Source organism: Hippichthys cyanospilos, chromosome 6, assembly GCF_059441005.1.
Source record: "Hippichthys cyanospilos isolate Australia breed blue-spotted pipefish chromosome 6, RoL_Hcya_1.0, whole genome shotgun sequence".
Classification (NCBI taxonomy): Eukaryota; Metazoa; Chordata; class Actinopteri; order Syngnathiformes; family Syngnathidae; genus Hippichthys; species Hippichthys cyanospilos.
In genome coordinates, this window is record NC_142374.1 from 9,137,501 (window position 1) to 9,150,697 (window position 13,197).

At 40.8% G+C, this 13,197-nt stretch overlaps 2 protein-coding genes across 3 annotated transcripts in view; both read left to right on the forward strand.

Annotated features, from left to right (window-relative positions):
• Positions 1–262, forward strand: part of selenoo1 (selenoprotein O1) — a 9,534-nt gene extending 9,272 nt beyond the window's left edge. For both annotated transcript variants that reach the window (XM_088416317.1, XM_088416316.1), the window contains one exon: positions 1–262. This exon is cut by the window's left edge and continues 1,563 nt beyond it. The gene's annotated coding sequence lies outside the window, so the exon portion shown is untranslated.
• Positions 263–429: 167 nt separating this feature from the next.
• mapk12a (mitogen-activated protein kinase 12a) lies at positions 430–12,240 on the forward strand. The gene is made up of 12 exons (XM_088416318.1): positions 430–944; positions 6,556–6,685; positions 6,767–6,825; positions 6,915–7,026; positions 7,121–7,150; positions 7,304–7,351; positions 8,420–8,534; positions 10,613–10,684; positions 10,801–10,880; positions 10,977–11,055; positions 11,153–11,326; positions 11,412–12,240. Exons 1-12 carry the CDS (start codon positions 826–828, stop codon positions 11,477–11,479), a joined length of 1,086 nt encoding a protein of 361 aa, XP_088272444.1. The 5' UTR covers positions 430–825; the 3' UTR covers positions 11,480–12,240.
• Positions 12,241–13,197: the final 957 nt, after the last annotated feature.

Consider the following 13,197-nt stretch of genomic DNA (forward strand, 5'->3'; position numbering starts at 1 on the left):
CATCTGACAATGCCAGAAAAAAAAATCGGAATTCTTTGTCTTTTACAGTTCTTGTATTGGATCAAATACCAACTGGCGTAAAACACACACACACACACACACCCATACACAAAAGTTGATTTAGTTTTCAAATATAGCCTTTGACAGAGTATTTCTTCTTAAAAATGTTTTACTTTAATTCTCCTGAAAATTACAATTTAAGTGGAGCATTTTGCTTCGTGCTTGCATTAAATCCTAATAAAGCTATTTTGCTAATCTCAAATGTCTTCTCATTTAGGAAGAATTTGTGTTGCATAAGGGCAGCGACGCTTGAAACCAATATGGTTCTTTTACCAATATAAACATATCTATTTGTGGTACTGCCACGTAGATTGAATTTATGCAAGCTCACATTTTTTTTCGCATGTTCAGAAGGTGAATTGTTCATGCCCTAGCAAGTCCTCAACCTTCTGCACTTGCTTGCCTAGAGCTGCATTGGCAGCCCACCTGACAGTCGTCTCATTTCAGGAAATTTGGGGCTGCTTGTTGCGCACTGATCTTATCTTCTAGTTGAACGCGCACGTTTTCGAGCGCAGTATCGCGTTACGCACATTCCAGGTGTCTCACCTTTAGTGGCGCAGTCGTCCAAACGAGAATCGGGAGTGGCTTTGTGGCCCATGGGTGCGCCCTGAAGAGCGACTGACGCTTGCGTACACGCATACACACGAACAGGCGCAATGATCGACGCACATATGAGCTGGGACAATGGAAGAGTAGCTCCCGAAGAGGCAGAATAGGATAATAGGAAAACTCCAATTTAATTTTCTTGAGCTTTTCACAGCAAGAATGTCTCGACGAGTCAGACCGGGATACCATCGGCAGGAAATAAACAAAACCTCATGGGAGGTACTGGATAGGTACCGGGATCTGAAGCAGGTGGGGACTGGGGCATACGGGACAGTATGGTGAGTGAAATGTGACGAATCGATGTTAAAGTCATTCAAGTCTGTGTATGTGTGTGTGCGTGCGCGCACGCACGCGTGTTTTAAGCGCGTTTAAAAGAGCGAGAGAGTTGGGGGACAATAGGTTGTCGTAAGGAAGAACAGATGGCGTTAAATGCTTTGCAGCCACGTTTTGTCACATTAACAAAGGAGAAGTTTGACATGGTGCTTCTTACACAGTTTCCGCATTACAATTGAACAATAACACGCCGACCTTATTGCAAGATTGGCTTATTTAAGTGTGATTTCCCCCAAGTTGAACTCTGCGGAGAACTCTAAAGCGGATCCGTTTTACAGATTTGCCCCCAGTGTTCATGACACTGCATATAATGATTACTCAGTGGGCGGGTCAGCCCATGCAGCCGACCCTCAAAAACAGCCAATATCAAATGAACAACGCAGCTAAAGTAGTAGCTGTTTGATTCCAGCGCGAGATAGAGCCTCGAACTAAAGTAGTGAGAATTAGGAGCTTTGCTGCACCTATTTATCACAGAAAGGTTCAAAAGACAATGGCCTCACCAGTACGATTGGAGAATATCAGGAACATGCAGTTCCACATCAACGCAAAAGACATACATCTAAATGTACTAAAATATTTTATACAATACGACTACACTGTCAGTGCCAATTAAGACTGCGAGGTATTGTGTTTGTATGGAATGCAGGAATTGGGGTGTATAATTACAGTAGATTAAATGAATTTGTGCTGTATCCAGTTGAGGTAGCAAAATATATCCAGCTCTTACATGGGCCACATACTTGTATTTCTTCTGGCCAAGTATACAGCTGGTTCTGCGAGACATGTATGGCCCAAAACAGCATGCCTTTCCGGTTAAACTTTAGGCCCAGTGTGTTTATAATTATTGAAAAAAGGCTGTGGTTCACTTCTGGGCCACATGCCGTATTGTTCTAAATACACTACATACCTATATCAAATGAAACTTGACCTCAACAGACCATTACAGAGCCTGCATCACAGCAAACGCTGCAGCCAATCTGCCTGTCAATCTCTCGCTCCATCCCACCCTCGTTTGTGAACAAGACCCCGAGATACTTAAAGCCCTACACTTCAGGCAGGACTTAATCTCCAAAGCGGAGAGAGCACTCCACCCTTTTCCGACTGACACAAGTACAGTTTAAAAGTATATGCATTTAATAAGCAAGTAAATTAAATTAAAAAATCAATTTTCGGACCAGATAGGTCATCGCTTATTTTTTTTAAACTCACTAATCTGCAATCGTGATTGGCCACAAAAATTTTGTTTATGTAAAGTCTTTTATGTGACTAAGATTCGACTCTCTTACTTGTAGATTGTAATGCTTCTTGGTAGCGGTGTGGGCTTTGACTGTGACCATGGATTATCATGAAAAAGAATTGTTTTAGAATATAGAAGGAACATTATTTGTTAGTCACAACATATGCATTAGGATTTACATCTAAATTTAATCGATCATTGCATGTGAAATACAATTAAATAGAACAGGGAGATAAAAAAGTGACTCCCTGGACTTTAAAATTGTTACCTGCCAAGCAATTAATTTAAAATTAATATTGAGTCATATTGACAGACAACTCTGAGCTTGACCTTAACACCTCAGAGTAAAGATGATCTTAATTCACTTAAAACGTATTTCCTCATTCCCTATCTTTTCCCCTGGTTTTATGGATTAAATTATACAAAACTGTATCCATTTTTTTATCTTAAGACATCATCCATCCATGCATCCATCCATCCATTTTGTTTCGTATTGAACATACGTCACTCTTGTGCTGCTCTTGCTACAGCAGGGAGGCACATCTTAACATCGGTAAAGTTCATCACTTCATTTAGCCTTCTGTTACGCCTGGACGACGGAGCAGCCCCGGCTTCGGGCAGACTGGGCAGCTTGCAACCGAAGCGGCTAAGGCGGAAATGAGGCAAGGGGGAGGCCTGCACACTGGGCTAAAAACTAGGGCTACTAGATCACTGGTACCTAGCCTGCTGCTAGCTACCGTCTGCTCCCTATGAATAAGATTAGCACGCTGAGAATCTGAACGAGCATTCATCGTAAGATCAGACAGTGTTTAGTTTTCACTTTTTCACTGAAACTTGACGGAGGACACACCGGACTCAGCTATCGAGCTGGAAACACACGCTGTTTACCGAGGAGACCGGACATTAGCTTCCGGGAAACACAAAGGTGGCGTAGTTTGTGTTGACGTTAGTAAACGATGATGCTTGAACGGGCAAACTGTCACGAAATACTGCACCCCAGACATTGAACTGCTAATGGTGAAATGCAGGCTCTTCTACTTGCCTCGTGAGTTTAGTGCGGTGTTTATAACAGTTGTTTACATCCCACCACGAGCTAATACCGCAAGCGCGCTAGGCCAGCTGCGTGACATCATCAGCAAACATGAGGCTAAACAGCCGGACACGGTACTCATCACAGCGGGGACTTCAACCACTGCGACCCCAGGACTGTTTTTCCTAAGTACTATCAGCACGTAAGCTTTCCGACAAGAGAAAATAACATCCCGGACCAAGTCTACAGCAACGTGAAAGGTGCTTACAAGGCTGTCCCAAGACCTCACTTTGGAAGAGCTGACCACATCTCCATATTCCTCTGCCCGGCCTACAGACAAATTCTCAAGCAGGCTCCCCCCCATGAGTAAAGCTATTAAAGTGTGGACTGATGAAACTGAATTAGTGCTTCTTCATTGCTTTGACTGTACGTGGACGTACGTACACTGGATGTGTTTGAAACCGCAGCCATGTGTGAAGCCACTGGCCCTGTAGATTTAGTTGAATATGCTTCCGCAGTTACCAGCTACATTAGCACATGCATAGAGGCAGCTACAATTACTCAGCATCTCAGAATATATCCCCACCAAAAGCCCTGGATAAACTGACATGAGGGCCAAATTACGTACATGCGCATCTGCTTTTGTTTCAGGCACCGCTGCGGACTACAAAAAGGCCAGATATGACCTGAGTAGAGCCATCAGAGAGGCCAAGAGACAGTCAGGCAGAAGCTGGGCTATTACTCCACCACTGACCCGCGACGCATGTGGGAAGGACTTCAACACAACACAGACTATCGACATAGGAGCAGCGCACTCACATCCAGCCAAGCAACACTGCCAGATGAGCTGAATGAGTTCTATACCCACTTTGACGCTAAGAATCCTGATCAGCAGAGAAGGATGCTGGGCATGGATTGTGCGCGGGACCCTCCTCTCATGGAGACACCAGTAGATGTGCGCAAGGTTCTAAGCCGAACAAACCCACGGAACGTTGCCGTTCCAGATAACATCCCCGGCCGTGCAATGCAGGGTTTGAGCTAGCTGATGTGTTTGCAGACATTTTAACAGCACCAGAACTGTAAGCACAGGGACACCCCAGAGCTGTGCTACAGTTTACACACCCTTCACCTATGACTGTGTCGCCTCCCAAAACAACACCAGCATAATTAAGTAAGCAGATGACAATACAGTCATCGGGCTGATCTCTGGTGAGGTTGAGACAGCATGTAGGAAAGAGGTGGCAGACATTGTGGCCTGGTGTCGCAACAACAATCGCCACCTCAACACAGACAAAACCAAAGAACTGATTATAGACCCAAGGCGGCAGCTGGAGCTGCTCAAACCACCATTATTCCTCAATAGGACAGAGGTGGAGAGGGGTGAAAGCCTTCAAATTCCTCTGCATCTACATCAGCGAGAATCTCACGTGCTGCCAGAACAGTCAAGAAGTCCCAACAGAGACTGTACTTTCTGAGGAGATTGAAGATTTGGCATGCCAGCAGATATCCTCAACAACTTTTACAGATGCACAATCCAAAGTGTCCTCTCCACCTCCATCACAGTATCTGGTGATGGAGGTGGAGTATCTGCTATGGCAACTGTACAGTACAAGACAGGATGTCTCTCCAAGTGTTTGATCAAGAACTCACAGCGCATCTATGGAGCAGCCTTCCCCTCAGTGGGACATTTACCACACCAGTGTTCTGCGGAGGACACAGAACCTCATCAGGGACAATACTCACCTACAACACAATCAGTTTGAACTGCTCCCATCAAGCAGACGCTACAGGAGCCTGAGGGCCAGGACTGCCAGACTGGCAAACACCTTCTACCCACATGCCATCTAGATCCTGAACAAATGCACCTTACAACACTGCACAGTGCAGGAAAACTGTGAAATACATAATATTTTGCACTATATGATATTTTAAACTATTGTAATCGTACAGTATGTATACAGTGTCTTCACTCAATCTATTCCACAATATGCTCAGAATGTAATTACTCATTTATTAGTGGTTCATTATGACTGCCCTCTATTGCTCTATTACATTTGTTGTTGTTTTTTTTTAATTGCCAACCTTATTATTTGCTCGATTATGGAATGTAGTCTGCTAAGGGGAGTGAACGGAATAAGAATTTCATTGTGTGGTACTGAATTACTATGCATATGACAATAAAACACTTGAATCTGTCACGCTGGGGCATGCCGGTTTGAGGAGGTGCGGGATGCGGGAAAGGTGGAACCAATAAAATGCAGGACAGACTGGGGTAGGCTCAAGTGGGGTGATTTAATGACAAAAAAGGCTGGGTTGAAAGAAACGAAAAATACATAGTACAAACAAAAACGCTAAACTGAAACTTACAGGGGCAACAAGGAACGGGAGGCAGCACGGGAAGGTTGGGATCAGGGCAGCGCGAGGCAAGACAGCGAGGGGAAGACATACAACAAGGACCAGGCAGCGCGGAAAATAAACAATGACCCAACAAGAAGCTAATGCAAACTGGGAACTTAAATAGACTACACACTTAACGAGAAGACACGACACAGCTGGGGGAAAGACGAAAGGCAGGGGAAGCTGATTGGATGAGAAGGAGGGCAGGTAAACAGGCAGGTGGACAAGATCCAATTAATGAGACGGACAGCAAAAGGAGATGCAGGGGGAAACAAAACTTGAAACTAGAACTTAGGAACATGAACAAAACCCAAAGAAAACAACAAACCCCAACCACACATGACAGAATCTTGAATTCTCAATTAGTTTTTGCAAAGCCCCCCATAGGAAAGAAAATATTTCACCCCCCCCAACTTGCTGCAGTGCCAGTAACTAATATCATTATCTATAAAAATATTGAGTAAGTAAACCTAAAATTGTATCCTTCTTAACAGTAACGGAAGACAATTTCAATGGAAATTCAACAAATGTTAATCCTGTTCCTTGGGTCCTCCCCTTATATTTGAGAAGGATCGGCCTGAATAAAGTGCTAATGGCAGGTCTGTTTGGCTTCCATGAGCTTCAATGACCGCATTCTTTTGATGAATTGCTTCAAGCACGGCAAAACCGACAAGATGCGCTTCATCATGTGCCGGGTGCATCCATGTTGTGCATGATACCGGAACTCAACTTCAGTACTGCCAAAATGAAAGCGCTTTACTTTCCTTCCTGTCCACAAAATGAATGTATTTGTCTTACTACACCTGTGCAAATGAGACTGTATTTCTATTTAAAACATAATACAAGAAACATTTCTGGCTCTTCACTTTCTTTTTTTTCTTCTAACATTTAGCTCAGCAGTGGATGTCAGAACCAGAACCAAAGTGGCCATAAAGAAGCTCTATCGACCTTTCCAGTCCGAGCTGTTTGCCAAACGGGCCTACCGGGAGCTGCGGCTCCTCAAACACATGAAGCATGAAAATGTGAGATCTACTTTGTTTTGTTATTTAAACTGTAGCTTCAAAAATTCAAATTATGTTGTATTGTGCTGTAATGTGCTGCAGGTGATCGGCCTCTTAGATGTGTTCACTGCAGATCTCTCTTTGGACAAATTTAATGATTTGTAAGTGAGAATTGTGGTGCTGCTGATGATACACATAAGTGCATTGTTTTTTAAGCACATTCCATCTCACACTCACCTTGATCTTTAAGTTACCTTGTGATGCCGTTCATGGGGACAGACCTGGGCAAAGTGATGAAGGTGCAGAGGCTGTCTGAAGAAAAAATCCAATATTTGGTCTATCAGATCCTCAAAGGGCTCAAGGTGGAGAACTCTCATTTAAACTGCAGTTGTAGACCTTTTACGACCCGTGGATCCCATTGTTCGCTTAAGTCCCACATATGCTCTTGTGTTGCAGTATATTCACTCTGCTGGTATCATCCACAGGGTAAGTTGACTTTTATTGCTTAGATTTCCACGTTGTCTGTTATCTAATTAACGAGAATAGTTGGCTTTTTAAGAGCTAACTTATAGTTAACTTCCTGCCTTGCTTGTTTATTTCTTTTTATTTTGACACCGTCTGCCCATGTGAACCTTTCAGGACCTTAAACCAGGAAATCTTGCCATTAACCAAGATTGTGAGCTCAAGGTACATTCACGCACGCACACATCCAGATAACCCAAACACATATACAGTCATAAAAAGCAAATACATGGTCCGTTGTTACATTTTATGACTATAACCCTTTTGCATATCATTGAAAAACATGTTAGAACATTAAAAATAAAAATTGGATTTAACTGCAAAGCTAAGAGCTATAATTGTTTGAATAGGAAAGGACACCACATACTGTACATCCCTATAGAGCTGTAGCACAATGTGACCTAGCCAATTAACAATGAAAAAGTGTAATTCTCTACGTAAGAAATTGTTTTGGTGTTGTGGCCACGGAATCCAACTACAGCTAGCTGTCTGCAAGACCGGACTCTCTGTTGGAATCTTGGTCATAACTCGTTTATTATATTCAAAACATCACATCAAAACACTAGGGTCTTTGGCCTTTTTTTCTCCGTTCTACAGCATATGTTCTAGATGGCCTCCAGTTATCTCCGTGCATTTCTTGAGGCCCAGCACAAAGTTGTCCATGATGTTCTTACAGACTGAATTGGTAATGGCTCTCATCTCCTCCCTGATGGCTTTCTTGAGGTCCGTGATGTTTCTGGGTTTCCCTGCGTAGACTCTGTCCTTAAGATAGCCCCAAAGAAAAAAATCTGGGGGGCTTAGGTCCGGGCTGTGGGGTGCCTACTCAAAATCAGTGTTGAGACTGATCACTCGGCCTCCGAAGTTCTCTTTCAGCCAATCTCGGGACAGGTTTGAGGTGTGAGAACTTGCTCCGTCTTGCTGGAACCAGAACTTGCTCATGAGCGACGGGTAGATGGTCTGGACAACTTTGTGCTGCGCCTCAAGAAATGCACGGAGCTAAATGGAGGCCACCTGGAACATATGCTGTAGAATGGAGAAAAAAAGGCCAAAGACCCTACCTAGTGTTTTGATGTGATGTTTTGAATGTAATAAATTAGTTATGACTGTGTATATGTATATATATATATATATATATATATATATATATATATATATATGCTGAACTGAAGACAGTATCACACTTACCTATTCATGATTGCAGTCCTTCTAAGCTCACTTGTCCTGTTGTGTCAGATATTGGATTTTGGTTTGGCACGTCAGGCTGACAGTGAGATGACAGGATATGTAGTGACTCGCTGGTACCGAGCCCCAGAAGTCATCTTAAACTGGATGCACTACAGCCAGACTGGTAAGACTTTGGTGACTTGTTCTTAATTTAATGACTTGTTTTGGTTGTGCAGACATACAGTATGTGTTGTTAAGATGCACTCAATGCTTGTCAATACAAGGTTAACACCAAATGAGGCAATCTCCATTGAACAGGCTCGAACGTGTCCAACTGTCAGTCACATGATTGTTAAAAAGGTATTTGGCTGGTGAAGGCAGCTTCTTGTCCTGTTTGCTTTTAAAAGCATACAATCCATATCAAACTGAGAATAAGCAAACCAAAACTGCAAACAATAAAAAATGGAAAAACAACCTACCAAGATTAAAGTAGCTGCATAAAAAATCCAGAGCTTGACAAGAATTCTGACCCTCTACTGTTGCTGAATACAATATACGATAACAACTGTTTATTAGGATGATGCAGTTGGATGATACAGTGGGTACAAATAATAATGTAATGGCTCGATTTCTTTCGAATGTTATTGGTTTTCATTCCAGTACTAATTAAAATAAATAGAATCATGGCATTACTTACATGATATGACTATATGGCTGGTAATGGACTATATAACTCTTTCTGAAATGTTTCAAACATCCCCACATTTGTTAACATTAATTTGTTTGAATTTTCAAAGATAGTATTTTTTTGAATATTTCGATGCTCTGTAATATTTCTAGTGTTAGGATTAAGACAAGCACGAATGACCATAAAAAGGCTTTATTCTTTAAATCAAGAACAATGTTAAAGCTGTAAAATGAAACCCTGCAATACATTTGTCTTCGGCGAGTCCATGTGCCATCCCTTAAATTCCACGAGAGGGCACTCAATCAACATTTAACTTGTTGATCCAATTGAAGCACAGTGCTGAGGATTGTATTGCAGTTTCTCACATTGGTTTGGCTGATTTATTGAACCTTTTAACGACAATACCTAAAACTGAAACATAAGTGGTCCGGCCTTACTGTTCTGTGTAACAATAACAGCTCATTCGCAACAAGCCATGTTCTTTTCCAAACTGTTCACTCATCCTTGATTCCAAGTCCCCATTTTCATATATATGAGAAGTTATCATGGCCAAAATTGCAAAAATACTCAGTGGCTTTGACTCATTTGCACTACGTTTGTGCTTTTCCCAAACATAACTTGTATGCTTCAGCAAAACATCATGGATATCTTACAAAAGCTCATATTCCTTCCTCTTCTTTTTAGCAAGGTTCACACTCACAGTAAGCGCAGTCTCCAAAGCTTGACATCTCACACACTTGCACTCATACCCTCAAAGAAATTGCAACCTTTTTATTCGGACAAAAAAAACAATCTTCATAAATGAATGTAACCCTTTTCATTCACTCTTTCATGAATTAATGTAGAATGCATGTGGACAGAAAATGTATCCAATACTCTTTACGTGTAAAAGTATAAAAACAAAAAAGTAAATGAAAAGAAGAAAACATATTCAACCTTTAGTGCTTTAAATTACACTGTTCACATTAAGTTAGGGATATTGTGAGAAACACAGCGGATGTCATACTGTACATACGGTATGTGTTTCACTCTAGGGATTTTTTGGATAGGGAGGCAATTGTGTAGATGTGATTGACACACCCCATTTTATGTTTATGTTTATGTCAAATATAGATTCCCCTAACGTTTTGTGCAAAATGTATATGGTCCGAAGAAATCATTTATTTTATTGACTAATTTTGACACTTGAACAAACTATTATGCATATGATAACATACATGTTGGCATGTTTTGGAGAGAACAGCCATTAGAATGATAATTAACTCAAAACAAGTTTCTATCAGCAAGACCTATTTATTTGTAAAATGTGCTAAATGTGAGCCGATTGTGGTCATTTTAAGCTACTTGTACTTACCCATTTGCAAAGATGCATAGAGACACCTGGGACATACTGTATACTAAACCATTTGTAATTTGATATTATCAGTAAGAAATGACATGCATTCTGTTTTGAACAGTTGTTAGGTGGTTGCGGAATTTGTCTATGATCTTTTGAGAATGCGGTTTCTGTTTCGAGTAATAAGCCAAACCAACGGAGAAAACTTTTAACGGCCTGTCTTGTGCTTCCTCCACAGTGGATATTTGGTCAGTAGGCTGCATCATGGCAGAGATGCTACAAGGGAAACCTCTTTTTAAAGGGAATGATCATATCCTTTGATTTTGGGCACTTCCAGCCTATTTTTGCCACCACATGTTCCTATTTTGTTTTATTGTATTATTGTTAATTGGATACCAGCTTCGATCCCTTAACTCCATTTATCAGACCTTGATCAGTTGACTGAAATTATGAAAATCACAGGGACGCCATCTGAAGAATTTATAACAAAACTACAATCAGATGATGTGAGTTAAAATTACGCAGCAGCAAACAAATGCAGACTTGGTTCAAGATATGAAACTGGGTTATCGTGGAATTAATCTGCAAGCGTTTATTTTCAGGCCAAATGTTACATCAAAAGTCTTCAAAAAGTAGAAAAGAAAGACCTTCACAAAGTGTTCTCCAAAGCCAATCCACAAGGTAGTACACGTGTACTTTCAAACGAGATTTTCCTCACTTTGCAATAGATTTTTCCTCTTCTGCCAAATTGATTTCCTGTCCCACCTCATTTTTTCAGCTGTGTCTGTGCTGGAGCACATGTTATTACTGGATCCGGAAAGCAGGGCAACGGCCGCAGACGCCCTCTTGCTGCCGTACTTCACAGAGTTTCGGGAACCTGAGGAGGAGACGGAAGCTCAGCCGTATGACCACTCTCTGGACAACACAGAGCTTCCCCTGGAACAGTGGAAACGTAAGGATCCGGGGAAGGGGGAATCAATTTTGGTGCAACTAAAAACATTTACTCTGGTTGTGTTGTACTCTCTGTTTTTCTGTAGGCCACACCTTCACAGAGATCTTAACTTTTAAGCCTGTTGTGCCAGCATCCAAGGAAACCTCTCTGTAAGATATAACATGCCTACATTTCTTTTTTTCCCCCCTTTTTTAAATGATTTTATCAGGGTTATTGCGACTGTCCTACTGATTTTCCAGCCATTGTTTACCTTATTCACTTTTGTTTTAGTCGAGCAGCTTTAAATTGTGCCGTTCTTCTGGCACCTCAATTTCATAAGTTTGTATATAATTAACTTAAGACAATGAAGTCACTCCATTTTGCGCTTTATTTTGAACTCAAGTGATAGGTTTGGGTACGCCTGTGATTTACTCACACACAAAGTACTTTAAATAGTTTTAAATAGATTCATATTGAGAACAATAATTACTTTGGAAGTCTCTATTTGTTTGGTCATAAGATTTATTAAGTATTTAATCAGATTGGGATTTCATGTTTGTGGGAGATTTTTGTGGGCACGCTTTCATGTGTGTGACCTTGCTTGTTCTGACATCCTTAAGAATGACAGCCTGTATCGTCCCACATTCATTGTTTACACTCATTCGCAAGTGCATATTTGAAACTCATCGTGCAATTTTAATTGTAGCGTCTCAGAGAATTATACAGTAGACTTCATGTTGTGCATTGTGCAAGACTGTTGAAAAGAAACTTAAGGTTTTGCAGAAGAGACAAACTAAAGCATTATTCATTGCTGGTCATGCCATAAAAACACAGAGGCAAACATACAAAAATCACAAAATACAAAATAAGCACATTGTGCATTTGTACATGGATGACTGAGTGGTTTTGTTAATAAAAAAAACATGCAAAAGTTGTCGGCCAGGCTGCATTGCTTTACCAACCATCAGTTGTTCATTTGAGCATGAGTAAGAATGTGTATGTTTTGTATTGAATTTTGTATTCAACCTGTTTAACCAATAGGGAGCTCACAGACAAAACCAATCATTTATTAAGAATTCACAACAGCGTACTTCACTGGTCTCAACCACGTCTGCTTAAGAAGCCAATGAAAACATGGAAATTCAAACTAGAGGCTGAGAGTGCTGTGAGAGCTGTTGGGAAAATACCCACAGAGGAAATTAAAAACGGCACAACAATGGAACCTGTAATTCATAACAGAAATGAGCACTTTGAGAAAAGTAGAAATCTTTTGTTACATTTGTATTCTGGTTGTTCAATCCGTATCACAAATACCATAGGACCACATTACAAATTAAATAAGATGTCCAATGCTTTTAAGATGGACTTTATGTGCAAACATACAGTAGACTGCTCAAATTCAAGTAACAATGTCTCTGTGTGTATGTTAATAGTGACAACAAAATATATTATCTCAAAGGATTAATTTCTATTTCAGTGTGAAGGAAATGGCACAACAGAGGATATTGCGACCACTTTACATTTGTTTTTGTATTTTATCTTAAATAATTGATTATTTTAAAAAATGCTGGCTTGGTCAAACATATTGACCGAAAGCTTATAAAGTTATTGGATTTGATAACACAGAAACATCAAATTTGTTCATTGATGGCTGCCAAAAACCAGAGTATAAGAGATGTCTGGCTGAAAACTTAAAAAAAAGAGAGCACCACTATATATGAATACATAAAAGGCGGGACGGTGGAAGACTGGTTAGCACGTCCACCTCACAGGGTAGAGACCACGGGAATATTGTAAAGTGCATATGTGTTTGTGCAATATTTTTCAATTTGAACATTGGCTTTGATTGTTGAAAGCATGTTTTTTTGCAAGTTTTTTGCTTTGCACTCCCC

Coding starts and splice junctions, on each gene's coding strand:
- mapk12a (XM_088416318.1), top strand. CDS start 826: ATGTCTCGACGAGTCAGACCGGGATACCATCGGCAGGAAATAAACAAA. Junction 6,826..6,914: donor TTGGACAAATTTAATGATTT/GTAAGTGAGAAT, acceptor TTGATCTTTAAG/TTACCTTGTGATGCCGTTCA. Junction 7,352..8,419: donor ACCAAGATTGTGAGCTCAAG/GTACATTCACGC, acceptor CTGTTGTGTCAG/ATATTGGATTTTGGTTTGGC.